The following is a 14599-nucleotide window of genomic DNA, read 5'->3' as shown; positions in this document are numbered from 1 at the left end:
TGCCAACCTGCCACAGTATGACAGCTGGTCGGCAAGCGGTTAATGCTACATTACTAGTTTGTTAATTAAAAAAATAATAATAATAGGGACTTGAAATATTTGCCTTTCTAAGAGCAAATGCAGCATCTGACTTCTTCCAGAAGTGTTGCATAGCCAGAACTTTGGGATTTGTTAGGTGATCAAAAGGGGCAATAAGAATACCAGTTGGCTGATTCTTCCCTTCAGGAAAGATTGTATAAACTGATACCCAGAGCTTTTTTTCTCAGAAAATCGGTGCAGGAACTCAACCACGACCCCGTTCAGATTTCAAAAACAGTAGAAGGGTCTTAAAGGGGCATTAAATACCAGAATTGCATTACATACAGAGTGCAGAGTTCAGGGGGTTACCCACAGAGTGCAGAGCTGTCACTTGTAAACACAGAAACCAGACTTCTGTGTTTACAAGTGATTGTGATGAGCAGGCACCAACGGGTCTGAGCCAGAGGTGGTGGAACTGAGTTCCCCCAAGTTCCCCCAGAAAAAAAGCCCTGCTGATACCTAAGCATTTGATCACCTGACTGGCACTATAAACACTCTCTGTTGGTTAGCTTTTGATTTGAATGTCTAGAAAAGTAACAATGTATCCTGAACTTAACCACTTAAGGACCGCCTCCTGCACATATACGTCGGCAGAATGGCACGGCTAGGCACAGGCACGTACAGGTATATCGCCTTTAAGAGCCCAGCCGTGGGTCGCGCACGCCTCGGTCCGAAGCTCCATGACCACAGCCGCGATCGCCGCCGGTGTCCCGCGATCGGTCACAGAAGCTGAAGAACAGGGAGAGGTTTGTGTAAACACACCTTCCCCGTTCTTCACAGTGGCAGTGTCATTGATCATCTGTTCCCTGATATAGGGAAAGACAATCAATGACGTTGCACGTCCAGCCCCGCCCCCCTACAGTTAGAAACGCATATGAGGTCACACATAACCCCTACAGCGCTCCCTAGTGGTTAACTCCTAAACTGCAATTGTCATTTTCACAGTAATTAATGCATTTTTATAGCATTTTTTGCTGTGAACATGACAATGGTCCCAAAAATGTGTCAAAATTGTCCGATGTGTCTGCCATAATGTCGCAGTCACGAAAAAAAATCACTGATCGCCGCCATTAGTAGTAAAAAAAAAAATGATTAATAAAAATGCCATAAAACTATCCCCTATTTTGTAAACGCTATACATTTTTCGCAAACCAATCGTTAAACGCTTATTGCGATTTTTTTTATTTTTTTACGAAAAATAGGTAGAAGAATACGTATCGGCCTAAACTGAGGAAAAAAAATGTTGTTTTTTTTTTTTATATCTTTTTTGGGGATATTTATTATAACAAAAAGTTAAAAATATTGAATTTTTTTCAAAATTGTCGCTCTATTTTTGTTTATAGCGCAAAAAAATAAAACTGCAGAGGTGATCAAATACCACCAAAAGAAAGCTCTATTTGTGGGGAAAAAAGGACGCCAATTTTGTTTGGGAGCCACGTCGTCAGTTAAAGCGACGCAGTGCCGAAACGCAAAAAGGGTCAAGTTCCTTACTTAACCTGCATATTTGTCCGGGTCTTAAGTGGTTAAGCACCCCATACTGTACATTGCTACATTTGTCTGTAAAGTTAATGTCAAGAAGATGAATAAATCAATGAAAGAAGGGAATGAAAAATGGCAATGCACATTTGCTTTAGTACTGCCAAGTTATAAAGGATCTCATATGCTACCATTTTGATATTGCCACTAAAATGAAGGACAGTAGAAACGTGGACAGACCGGATCGGGCTTCAAGAATCCAAAACATATTTAGGTTGTGATGTACTGTATGTACAGGTAAAACCTTGGTTTGAGAGTAACTTGGTTTGAGAGCGTTTTGCATGACATGCAAAGTTTTAAAATTTTGACTTGATATACAGGAGATGTCATGTCGCAACTGATTAGAAATTAGAAGAGAGGTGCCTCTAAGTGTAGCAATATGGTTACATTTAATGAAGGTGCAACATATTGCTACACTTGAAGGCACCTCTCTTCTCTTTTATACTCGGTAGCTCCTGCTGGATTTTGCTTCTAATCCTCTTGTGGAGGCTTCCATTTGTGAATGGACATTTTATGGTTACACAACCTATCACATTGCTATAATCTTTTTATATGGAATATAAACTAAAGGACCTTTTGAATAAATGGTTGTGGAACAAATCATTTGAGTTTCCATTATTTCTTATGGGTAAATTCTCTTTCATATACAAGTGCTTTGGATTACAAGCATGTTTCTGGAACAAATTATGCTCACAATCCAAGGTTTTACTGTACTTGTATTCCAAGACCGTGATTTCCAACCATGAGCCTTTTGGCCCAAAGCCAGATCAGTTTCTCGAATGAAAATTGCTGTTTGGTCATTTAGACTTCATATAAGATGAAAGGGGAGACAGTCCATCCTCTAATGTACTCAGATGTGTTTTATTTATTTTTTTATATGATTTTTTTTCTGTCTAAAAGTAAATGCATTGTTTGTTTACAGGGAGGCTTACAAAAGATTGCTGTCTCACTTGGGTGAACCTGGACAAAATGAGCTTGAGGCACTAGAAAATGAAAGACTTTCGTCCTGAACCAATATCAAAACCATTGCTTAAAACACAACTGTCATGTTCAGGTGAAGCTACATTCTGTAGACGTTTATCAGTCTACTTAAGGATAGAGTTAACTTGGGTCTCTGAAATTTTAAAGAAAACAAGTATTTATTTTGGACTTGCAGCAATGCTAAAATCATGTTTGTTGGCCTTGTTGAAATGTGCAATATGGACTTTACTTTGTCTTTTGTAAAGCTCTTGCATAAATATGTAGTCATCCTTCTCTTCAAAAATATATTTTTATATAATTTTTGTTGTAAAAAGCTGTATAATATGCACCCTAGCCTCAAATATTAAATGTTTTTTATTATTATGAGTATACAATATTTTGTTTTCTTTTAAAAGGATTGCTTTGTTAATCTGCCAAAATCAGTTATAAAATATATTTGAATGCTTGTCTTATATATATTTTAATATTTATATCTTTTCTCAATTTAGTGGGGATTTCTTATGGAAATACTTTTGCTAAAATGGTATTTAGTGGAATTCATATAAAGTATTTTTTTTTTCTTTTCACTATTCTGTGGTCATCATTCAGATATAAATTTTTTCAGCTGGCCATTCCCTGCACCGTAAAAACAATTAGGTGTCCATTTATGAATGAAATATATTCACTGCTTCATTCTTTGGCATTCTCAGTGGAGATCTCTCTCTTCTGGGTACCAGTTTATTAAGCTTTGTAGAACACCTCACCTTTTGGAGGAGTGAAGAGATCTACAAACGCTTCCAACACTGGAGAACGGCTCCTGATACTGGAATCTCATGAGACTTTGTAGAGAATGATGTAGAAATAAGTTAAAAATCATCCTCCTTCCCTCTCAGATCCCCTCTTAACTCCTTGATTCTCCACCTCTGAGCTGGTGAATCAGGGAGGTGAATTCTGACTCGGATCGTCAGTAAAGCTGAGATCGCAGCTTCCAAAACTGGCCGTTTCTATGTCGGTCAATGAGGATTCTCAGTGTGCAGAGATCATCGGTGGGAGAACATGTTCAAACACGTTCTCCCCCAATTATCTCGGTTTCAAAAACTGTTTCAAAAACTGTTTTTGGAGTGGGATCAGTGGCGATCCTTGGGATCACCACTGTTCGGTTTCATAAACGAACACCTTATAGCGGCTGTTCAGTCGATTGATTGTTTTTACAGGTGGCGGAAGGGGACGTCCCACCCCTTCTGCCCTCCGGTGCTTCTACCTGCTTGCCTGTGCGAACGACGAGCCGGGGAAGGAATCCGCTGGCGGTGGAAGTTAACCATAGAGAAAACCACAGACCAGATCGTCCCTGGCAGTCTCTATGACCCTTTTGTCATGTTATGACATTACGTCCGGCCAAATGTAAACACTGCCGTGTACTCGGCTGGAAAGGCTGTTTTGTTTTATGTTTTATTTTTTTAGCTCAGTCTTTCCTATTTAGACCCCACATCTCTCCATAAAGAGGACCTGTCATCCCCTAATACAAGGGATATTTACATTCCTTGTAATTGGAATAAAAGTGCTAAAAAAAAAAAAGGGGAACGTGTAAAAATAAAAGAAACTAAAAAAAAAAGCGCCCTCATCCCCACGTGCTCGCACGCAGAAGCGAACACATACTTATGTCACACTTACATATGTAATCGGCGTTCAAACCACGTGTGAGATCACCACGAGCGATAGAGCGGGAGCAACAATTCTAGCCCAAGACCTCCTCCGTGTTACCTTTTACAGAAAATTTGTAAGGTGAACTTACACTGGACCCCCTCCTCGTCCCACTAGCCTGGAGTCCGGCAATCCCCTGCACTGACTGCTTGTATTGCCGTTGTACTGGTCCGGGGGTTTGAAATCCCCCGTGGCTTTCTCTCCTCTTTGCCTGTGGTGAAAGGACGGGCTACATGGGTTCTGATATGTCGGCGCCAACCCAATTAGGTTGCCAACGTCACCAATTAGAAGGCTCCTAAATGTACCTCCTAATGAGGTACATTTTGTAGCTAGGCCTGCGGGAGATTTCTAAGCCCCGGACCTCTGAGGTGGCGTCTTAATGTCTCCTAGTGGGTGATTGCACGCTCCAGGTCAGTGGGACTGCAGGGAGGTGAGGCGGGCATCCTGTGTATGTTCACCTTACAGATTTTTCTGTAAAGGTGAACTTGCCTTTTAAGTACTAAAGTTTGATGCCATTCCACCAGTGGCGGTTGGTGGTAACTTTTTTGGGGGGGGCGGCAAACAGTTGCAGCACCATTTCCAAACCCCACCCCCCTGGTCGGTTGGTCTGTCTGGAGCACTTACCCCATCTATGGTGGGCCGGGCTTTACCGGCAGCTTCCCCTTCCCCTGCTCTCCACGAGCATCACAATGTCCTCCTCGCGGCCAATCGGAAAACTTCTAAATGGCCGGATTGAAGATCAGTGTTTCAATAGCGAATATTAATTTGCTGTTGTAACACCTGGGTGGGCTCTAGCGCAATGCTCTGTGGCCCGAGCCCACCCTATTTTGAAGCCTATTAGTGCTTCTGGTGTGACATGTTGGGTATCTATTTACTTGCCCTAACATCATCTTTCACTTTATACAAAAAAATTGTGCTAACTTTAGTGTTTTTTGGGGGTTTTTTTTAGTCCATTAAACGGTTTAAAAAAATTGCTGCGCAAATACCGTGTGACATAAAAAGTTGCAACGACCGCCATTGTATTCCCTAGAAACTCTGCTAAAAAAACATAGGCAGAGGTGGACTCTTTCCAGACACTGCATGCAAGAGCAGGGACAGCCTGTAAGATCTGCCAATCTGCATAGGATCTTGTAGGCAGAGGTCTCCAGTGTGTACAGCATATCCAGTGACCTTACCGGCAGGGTGCTTTACAGGTCCAGGGCCATGAACTAGCTGCAAATGAGGCCACTGTGTATGTTGTACACTGGAGGTCGCTGTCTGTGTGATCTAGAGGCCCTGTGGGGCATGCCCACTGTGGGTGAAGCTTGAGCCTTTTGACCCTGCAGTGTCGATTGGTAAGAGCCTCAGTGACAGTCCTACCCTAGTTTGTGGAAGTTTTACCCTACTGGGTGTCATTTAGCAGTGGAGGTATATGAAAGGGGCACGCTAATACGGCCCACACGTGATGATGTCATAGCATGCATTCAGAAGGCTATGTGTTTGAGCTCCTGGGCCCCACACTGACACCACGTGGAATCCAGCCCCCATCCAACTTTGTTCAGCAGAAATAATGCCTACCTGTCCAGGCACAGCAAGTGTTAGGACACTTGACTTGTTGGCAACACTGCTCTTCTTTCTGAATGGCTGCTTTCCTTTTGGGGTACACAGGCCTGTTTAACCCTCAGCAAGCCATGACCTTGCACAAGCAGAGAGGTATATTGGGATGGGCTCCAATATCCCTTTATAAGGTGGAAGGGCCTCCTGTAAAATTTTCACTCCTCTGGCTCCTCAGAGGGTCAGAATAGATTTGAATCCCTGCCCTTGCTCTCTGATGTCCTCGCTTGCCTCGGAAATACAGGGATGCTCTCCTTCCTTTCTTTTTTTTTTGAGAGAGGATAATGCATTGGATGTAAGAGGAATTCCAGGCTCCTGGACTGTGTCGAACACAAGACTACAGTGGGTTTCCTGGAGGATATGGTACTTGCTAACCCTAAATTACTGCAGCCAGACGTTTTTTCCCTAAAGTCACTGGTTTTGGGTCATGGCAGCTGCCCAAAATGTACGCCAATTGAATTTTGCTCACTGGTTTCACATGAAGAATGCTACAACAAATGGGGCTCTGCAGCAATTGACCCTGATATTTCTTTCTGGCTACAGGCTGCAGTGTTAATAAGCCTGGGCAAAGCAGGTGCTCTGCTACAGGGAATCTCATCTGAAATATCCTGCTATTTGACAGCTCCTGGAGACTATCCAGACGTCCTGAGCTTCTCGTTTGATGCTTTGGAAGATTTCACAAGTGGACATAATGTCTGTCCATATGGAAAAGATGCTATGCCTTTTGAGAGTGAACTTTTATTTTGGCCCCTCCCTGGATGCCTAATAGTCTCTTGGTTCAACGAACGTAGTTTTAAGAGTGAAAATTGCATTTCAACAGCCCTTAGCTTCGGGCAATTTGGCTAGCACTTGTACACTGGCCTGTCTGACTTCGGCTTCTTCACGCCGAGTACAGTTGGACAATGCCATGACTGTGGCATATATTTTCCATCAAGGGGGCACAAGAAGTTATGCTGCTCAGGAAGAGCAGATCTGCTTTTTTTCCTGGACAGAAAGTCACATTATGCTCCTACACTCATTCCTGGACAGATTTTCACATCTGTCCGCAGCTGAATCTAGGAGAATGGGCCCTTCACCTGGAGGTGTTTGCAGAGATTTGTCTGTATTAGGGGATATCCGATGCAAATCTATTGGCGTTCAAATCCAACAAGCTAGAGAGTGTTTTGTGCAAAACCAGGGATCCCTTTTCCCATTATGGTAAATGCCCTGGTGACCTCTTGGAGTCAGTTTTCCTTTAAAATATGCCTTCCCTCCACTCCAACTGTACCGGCTTGGCAAAAAACGTAGTATGCAGACAACATAAATTTGCCAGACAAACCGTTGGCTCTCCCAGATCAGCTAGATTTGCTGTCAAAGTCCAATCTTTCATCCTACTTTACCGCTGGCCTTGACTGCACTGCTGGCAAGTCCTGAGGCACAGAGGTGTTTCTGACTTTGATTCCTACCCCTTTTTCATTTAATCTTTATTTTTGTTTACAGCAGTCATCTAGTAAATGTGTAACGTCTTAATGTAATCTTATCCCACAAAGCCGTGCTCAGTGCCTAACTGGCAAATCACTAGACTCGAGCATTTTTAGCACATTGGCCAGATTATTTGTGGAGGCAGCAGCCATTTTAATAGATTTGAAATGTGATGGTGGCATGGTTGTGTGTTTTTTTTTTTATTTTTTTATATATATATTCAATTCTGGAGACAAGTATGCTTTCATTCACCCCAAAAAAGATGTGTTGTCTAAACAAGAGCTTTCTCTGTGGTACCTGCCTAAAGTGTCTTGTTTCTCTCAGGTTTTCTGTCCTAGCAAAGACTGGGTAAAGTGGGGGAAATCTTTTTTTTGATCCCCTGCAGATTTTGTAAGTTTGCCCCCTTACAAAGAAATTAAGGGTCTATAATTATCATGGGTGTATTTTAAATGATAGAGACTGAATATCAACCAAAAATACACAAAAAACACACGATACAAATGTTATAAATTGAGTTGCATTTCAGAGAGTAAAATAAGTATTTTAACTCCAAGCAAAACATAACTTGGTGCTTGGTGGAGAAACCCTTGTTGGTAAGCAAAGAGGTAAGATGTTTCTTGTAGTTGGATGATCAGAACAAATAATTTGCACACCATACCCATACATAATGTGACAGTGTATAATTTTATTTGTATGCACTTGGGTGTGCTATTCAGTAGCTTCTTAGCAGCAAAGGTGATGGGTTCACAATGCAACAGTTATCACAGTTGCTTTTTTTTTCTTTACGCTAGTATGGATTTCAATGCAAAATTTCACTCCATACCTACCGTAAGAACAGAGCAATATGGAACAATATGGAACAATATGTACAGACAGAATGAAATTACCAATACATTGACATTCCATTTGTAATCAGATACATGAAGTCAGTTGCATATGTAATGCTGTATTGCCCTTGAGAAATCATTGTTCACGTTTCACAAATATAGAAGTTTATAGGATAGGACACAAGAACAGATGATGTGAAAAGAAGGGGCTGTGTTAAAATGCAGTGCATGTAGTAACTATACACATTTTGCTGTTGATTAGAAATATTTAGAGACCGTAAAATAACAGCATTTTGCATATTCACTGTTGCTCATGAAATAAAATCCTTGTGTAAAAAAAAAAAAAAAATTGCAGTGCTATACATAATTTTCAGGCACAATGATTCCCTGCTCCAAAAGAGCTTACAATCTACTTTTTGATGCTTATGGCATAAATATTGGTCGGCTTAATATCACTGGAAATGCTGATAGATATGTATTGCACTGGCATGAGAGGGTGTGCATTTGACACCCTGTTGCTGCATTTACAGCTTTCCTTTTATGTTATTAGTCATTTTACACGCTGCCTATCCGGTGGTGAGGAACTTGTAGAGTCTGCAGGTTAGGGCACGTGAAGTAAGGAGCAGGCAGAAAGCTTGTTGCAATACCATTGGAGGCAAAAGGCAGTGTAGGCCCATAGAAAACTTCTTCTTTGCCTTCTCTACTGACATCCAGCACCTGTCAATTAAAGAAGGGTCCGCAGAATGAATTATTTTAAGAAAGCATAGTAAGATACATTACCCATACATTTAAAAAGCAACTGCAATATATGTGGTGAAAGAAAATTATAATGTGTATGTTCTACCACTATCAATCCTGATATTCCCTGGATTTCTCAGCCTGAGCCTTGCTTTTGGAGGTACCATGTTAGTGATGCAGTATGACCTGAATGTGGCATATCTTGTTCGTTATGATGTATTGCAGTAGAAGGGCAAGTTAATGGATGGCACTATTAAAGCAATATTAAACACATTTAATATATTTAAATGTATTCTTATAGTGAATTTTTACCCTCAATGGCTTCCTTTACCTTAGTGCAGTCCTCCTTCACTTACCTCAGCCTTCGATTTTGCTTTTAAATGTTCTAATTTCTTCTGAGAAATCCTCACTTCCTGTTCTTCTGTCTGTCACTCCACGCAATAATGCAAGGCTTTCTCCCTGGTGTGGAGTGTTGTGCTCGCCCCCTCCCTTGGACTACAGGAGAGTCAAAACTCCCACTAACACACAGCTCCTTTCTCTATCTGCATGTAGTCCAAGGGAGGGGGCAAGCACAACACTCCACACCAGGGAGAAAGCCTTGCATTACTGTGTGGAGTTGGACAGAAGAACAAGAAGTGAGGATTTCTCAGAAGAAATAAGGACATTTAAAAGCAAAGGTGAAGGAGGACTGCACTAAGGTAAAGGAAGCTATTTAGGGGGAAAACATTGTACCTTTACAACCCCTTTAATGACTAAAAATACAAATATTGCTTGTGAATGTCAAACGTATGAGGAAGTAAAAAAAGACGGTGGAAAAAAACTCCTCAAAGTGTTAAAAACACCCAATATTTGCTCCTCCACCTGGTAACTCACACAAAGGCTTATTGCAAGTGGTATGACCCTCTCATATAGAGAAGTCACATAACACTGCAAGAGTTTTCCTGACTGATACTCAAGTAAGTCAGGGGTATCGACACTTCAATTCACAATGTGTGTTTGCCCCCCTAGCACCTTATTTGAACATGTCTGCCTTTCTAGCCCCAGAGACAAAGGTCTATTATCCAGTTTTTATAACTATCTAAACTCCCTACTCCAACCAGAGAAATCTGGTCCTATGGAACGCTGAGAACTGGAGCTTAATTGCTTCTTCCAGGCAGATCAGTGGTTGGTTATGATTGACCATCTTAGAAAGAGTAACCGTGCCGCTGCCTTTAGGGAGACCCCCCTAAAAATTTTCACCAGGTGGTACATGACCCCTGCTAAAATCCACTCCTTCTACCCTAATGTCTCCCTGAACTGCTTCAGAGGTTGCCCAGAGGTAGGTAACTACTTCCACATCTTTTGGGACTGTACATTTTTGGAACCTATATGGCTCGCAGTAATAAATACTCAAGATTACCCTCAAGAAAAAAATCTCCCTTACCCCTCATATATGCTTAGTATTTGCCACGGTCCCAGATGTTACCCCCCCCCCCCTTGTAACAGATTGATCCATTCTCTTATCAGCGCTGTACAATGGATGATTGCTTGTAACTGGAAATCACAAAACCTTCCATGGCCCCAGGTTATTTCTAGAATGGAATCCATCAAACTTTCAGAAAGAATCCACCACACTTTATATGACCGTATGCATATTTTCTCTAATAAATGGCTCTACTGGTCTATGCCTTCCTTATAACTTTCCTAACTTCCTTTCCTCATACAACAATATAGCACTTGGTCTATCTGCCTTCCCCCACCTATCCGATTGATTCCGAGCGCAATATCCTATTATAATCTGTTTATAGCCTATGTCCTTTCATCTACTTTTATATTGATGTACACAGGTAATTGCCTCCCCTCCCTGTATGCTCCTTATACCATTACTCATTGATCATTGACTCCCCCATGTTATATTCCATATTCTTGTTTTCTAACTCAATGCACTGTAATGTACTGTTTTATTACCTGTCTTCCAAATAAAACTTTTTTGAAAACAAATGAAATTAGGTTGTGCTGAAAATAAAATGTACAAAAAGTGTAGAAAAAGGGGTTTCAATAAAGTCCAAATGCACAAAAGCTAAGATTACAGTCCAATGGCTATGGAACAAACCAACTCCTCGTAGTGCAAGAAAAGGGAACTGGAAAAAAAATCTTCCACCTTAAGAGAGCCACTGCCACACAGGTTAAGATGTACGCTTACCAAAACACCAGGACCCTCTAATTATGGAAGGTCAAATCCGCCTTGGTACATCCACCTTTGCCAAGGAAAACAGCGATGATGGTGTAATATTCCATATGCGATTCCTTCAGATTTGGACTCTGGTTATCCGGACATTCCAGCCGTGACTCAAATGAAAAAAGCTTCAATAGTGTAAAACCTTCTTAAAGGACTTTTATTGGGCTAAAAATTGTACTTGCACATTCCCAACGAAGTAAGGCAAAACGGTAACCGGTTTGGTCACAAGTAGACTTCCGGGGCATAGGAAACAAGCCTCGGTTTCACACATATCCTTTCGCAACAAATTTTTGCGCAAGGAATGAAGCCTGCTTATTGAAGTCCTCCAAGTTGGTACAATTTCTCCTAATGCAAAGAGACTGTCCCTCAGGGACCCTATCCAGCCATGCCTTATGAAGACAGCTGTCTCTGGAAATATATGCATTACTGTGGTGGTTTTAAAAAAGGTTGTGGCCAATCTACCTTCCTCTACTCTAATATCCAAGTCCAAAAAATGGATCTGGCTCATTTCGTAATTGAGTACAATCACTCTGTCATTATGATTTAAGGACTCTAAAAAGTCAATCAAGGAGGCGGAGTCACCTTTCCAAAGAAGGAGGATATAATCTATATAACGAGCCCATAGTGCCAAATTAGGCATCTGTTGTGCATAGATGCAATCCTCCTCCCACGGAGCTATGAACAGATTCCCTACACTAGGGACATATTTAGCCCCCATCGCGACACCTCTATTCTGTAGAAAATAATTTCCCCCAAACCAAAAATAATTGTGTGTTGCCGCAAATTTGAGAAGGTCTAACACAAAATCCTTCTGAATAGGTAAAAGGCCAGACTCAGAATTAATATGTGTGATTCTGCCGAGATGCCCCTGTTATGAGGAATAATGGTATACAAGGACATAACGTCTGCTGTTACCATCCACCAACCCTCCTGGAAAGGACACTCACTGATAAGGTTGATCACTGACTTAGTATCTTTAATATAAGACGTCATATTTTTGACCAAGGATTGCAGGTATGTGTCAATGTATTTGCCCACCCGGGATGTCATTGAATCAATGCCACTGACTGGTATCCCGGGGGGTTGCGGGTCTGATGACAAGATCTTTGCAGTCACATAGTTTTTGCAATCCCAATTCCAAATTGAGTTGCAACCTGGCATTAACAATTTTAACCTTAAGCTCCCTCAGTACAACATCTCTAAACACTCTAACAGAGGGAGCCGCTCCCCCCCTGAGGGTTGAAAAGAGAGGCATTACGGAGGTTAGATTAACAGATCCCCATTGTAAGCGAACTTCCCTCTCTAATGGGATTGGAGGCAAAGCATCTTTTGATATTAATAGTGTGTATATATATATATATATATATATATATATATATCTCTGTAAGTCTATAAATCTTTGGAATTACAGTAGTTACATTTTTTTGGGGGGAGCAAACTTAAGTCCCTTATCCAAAAGGCTTTTTCATTGTCGGTGTCTTAGAGCCTAAATTTAAGATCCCCGTGCCCACTACTCTTTTTAGCTTGAAGTCTCCCCCCCTCCCCCCCCCTCGGTCCCTTTCTTTGATTTTTCCATTTCTCTTTGATAATGGCTTTGTTGGGAAAAACCCCCATAGGGTGGTCTACCCGGGGGGCCTGAGTGTACGAAAAATTGGGCTGTCTAGCTCCTGATCACCCTTGTGTTGGTCTCCACATAGGGCACTGGGTTCCGAGGGCCATTCCCATAGGGGTGGTTGCCTATTTCCTCCATAGAGCTGGGTTGGTAAAAGTTCCCATTGCCGTATGATCGGTAATTGGATCACTGATTGGGGCTGTGGTTAGGAGCACCATGATTCATAGGTAACTGATTGAGCCTACCAATTTAATGTTGGGCTCAATGAGCATATTGCCAACATTAAAAAAGGACACAAGAATCAGTGTCTCACGGCACTATGATATTGTACACAATAGGGACCCACGTGGGACCCGGTTTGTGGGTATAGACTATTTTGTTCCCAACTGGAGGGGTAGTCTTAAAGTAAGAGAATTACCTAGAATGGAGACCAGGTGGTTATATATTCTCAATAATTATGCTCCTCATGGCCGCAACGCAGATTGGAATGTCAACTGTTTAATTAATAATTCCTAGCTATTTTGTTTTTAATATTTTCTTTATATAGTTACTTTTTGATCTATTTTAATTGTATACCCCCGTTTCTGTAAAAAATAAAATAAAATTTAGCAACGTTAATGTAACCAATCCCCAGCATCATCCAGCTTCACTTAGTTTTAGTGCACATCTGTTTTTATTATTATTATTATTATACAGGATTTATATAGCATCAACAGTTTACGCAGTGCTTTACAATGTAGGGAGACTCAACACCAACAATACAATTCAAAACAAGAGGGTTAGAGGAGCCCTGCTCCTGTCGGCTTACAATCTAAGAGGGAGGGGCTGGTGAAACAAAAAGGTAGGGACTGTGAGGGATGAACTGATTCTGTTGTTAGCTGGAGGCAGGATAGGCCTCGTTGAAGAGATGAGTTTTCAGGGATTGCCTAAAAGTGGACAGCGTAGGAGATAACCAGACAGATTGGGGTAGTGAATATACCCTGTCCACTCGAAATTCTTTACATTCATGCAGAGAATGCAAAACAAGACCTCCTGTATTCACAATGCGGGAAAGCAACCGCTTGACGCGAGACATGGATGCAGATGGAACTCACTGAAGTAGCGCTGTCTATTTCAGTGATTTCCAGTGGCATCAACCAGGTATGGTATATAGACCAAGCTAGACCAATGTAACTATGCTGATGCCTGGAATTATTCAAAACTGGCCAGTAAAACTTCATGCCTTAGAGCAGTGGTCATCAACCCTGTCCTAACAGGCCAGCTTTTATGTATTACCTTGGGGAGATGCAGACTAGTATACTGCACTCACTGAGCAGCAAACAATATCACCTATGATGTCTTTCAGTTATCTTGCAAACCTGGCTTGTTAGTGGGCCCTGAGGACAGGGTTGATGACCACTGCCTTAGGGTGTCTCCACTCTGGATGGAAGAGCAACGGAGATGCTTTTGGACAGCAGCATTGTCAATGTTGAAAGAGTATAGCAACTGATACACTAGCAGATTTAAAGGAACCTAACTAACAAATTAAAGTTGAACTCTTTTTAATAGGGCTGTGCAAATTAACTTTTAATTCATCGATTAATCTTTAATTTTTTTGATCGATCAAAATCTTTTTGATCGATTAAAATTCTTTTGATTGGTACTCACCTCTCCACCGACTTCTGAGCCTTCAGGGAGTTCCGTCGGAGATCCAGTAACGTCATGGACACCGGCGGGGCTTGCCGTGTCCATCTGAAGGGCTCCTTTGCTGTGCCTTCATATCTGCATGCCGGCGGGACCTTACTATCTGCCACACGCAAGAGCTGTTACACTTCCCTCTATCAACCTGGGATTCTACAGCCATCCACTGGGAGTTGTGATAGTTCCCTTCACGGG

General features: G+C 41.7%; 2 protein-coding genes across 4 annotated transcripts in view; one reads left to right on the top strand and one right to left on the bottom strand.

The window, feature by feature from the left end:
* The window catches only part of MMS22L (MMS22 like, DNA repair protein), a 127639-nt gene extending 124746 nt beyond the window's left edge, over positions 1 to 2893 (top strand). Inside the window, exon 24 of the mRNA XM_040350133.1 lies at positions 2537 to 2893. Within this exon, the coding sequence (XP_040206067.1) occupies positions 2537 to 2624 (88 nt within the window). The 3' untranslated portion in view covers positions 2625 to 2893. The remainder of the gene's footprint in view (positions 1 to 2536) is intronic.
* A 5101-nt stretch (positions 2894 to 7994) lies between these two features.
* Positions 7995 to 14599, bottom strand: part of KLHL32 (kelch like family member 32) — a 285677-nt gene continuing 279072 nt past the window's right edge. For all 3 annotated transcript variants that reach the window (XM_040350130.1, XM_040350132.1, XM_040350131.1), the window contains one exon: positions 7995 to 8873. In XM_040350130.1, the coding sequence (XP_040206064.1) occupies positions 8712 to 8873 (162 nt within the window). In that variant the 3' untranslated portion in view covers positions 7995 to 8711. The remainder of the gene's footprint in view (positions 8874 to 14599) is intronic.

The sequence above is a fragment of the Rana temporaria genome, chromosome 4 (assembly GCF_905171775.1).
Source record: "Rana temporaria chromosome 4, aRanTem1.1, whole genome shotgun sequence".
NCBI classification, from domain to species: domain Eukaryota; kingdom Metazoa; phylum Chordata; class Amphibia; order Anura; family Ranidae; genus Rana; species Rana temporaria.
Note: the sequence above shows the minus strand (reverse complement) of the source record. Positions and strands in the feature narration are given on the sequence as shown.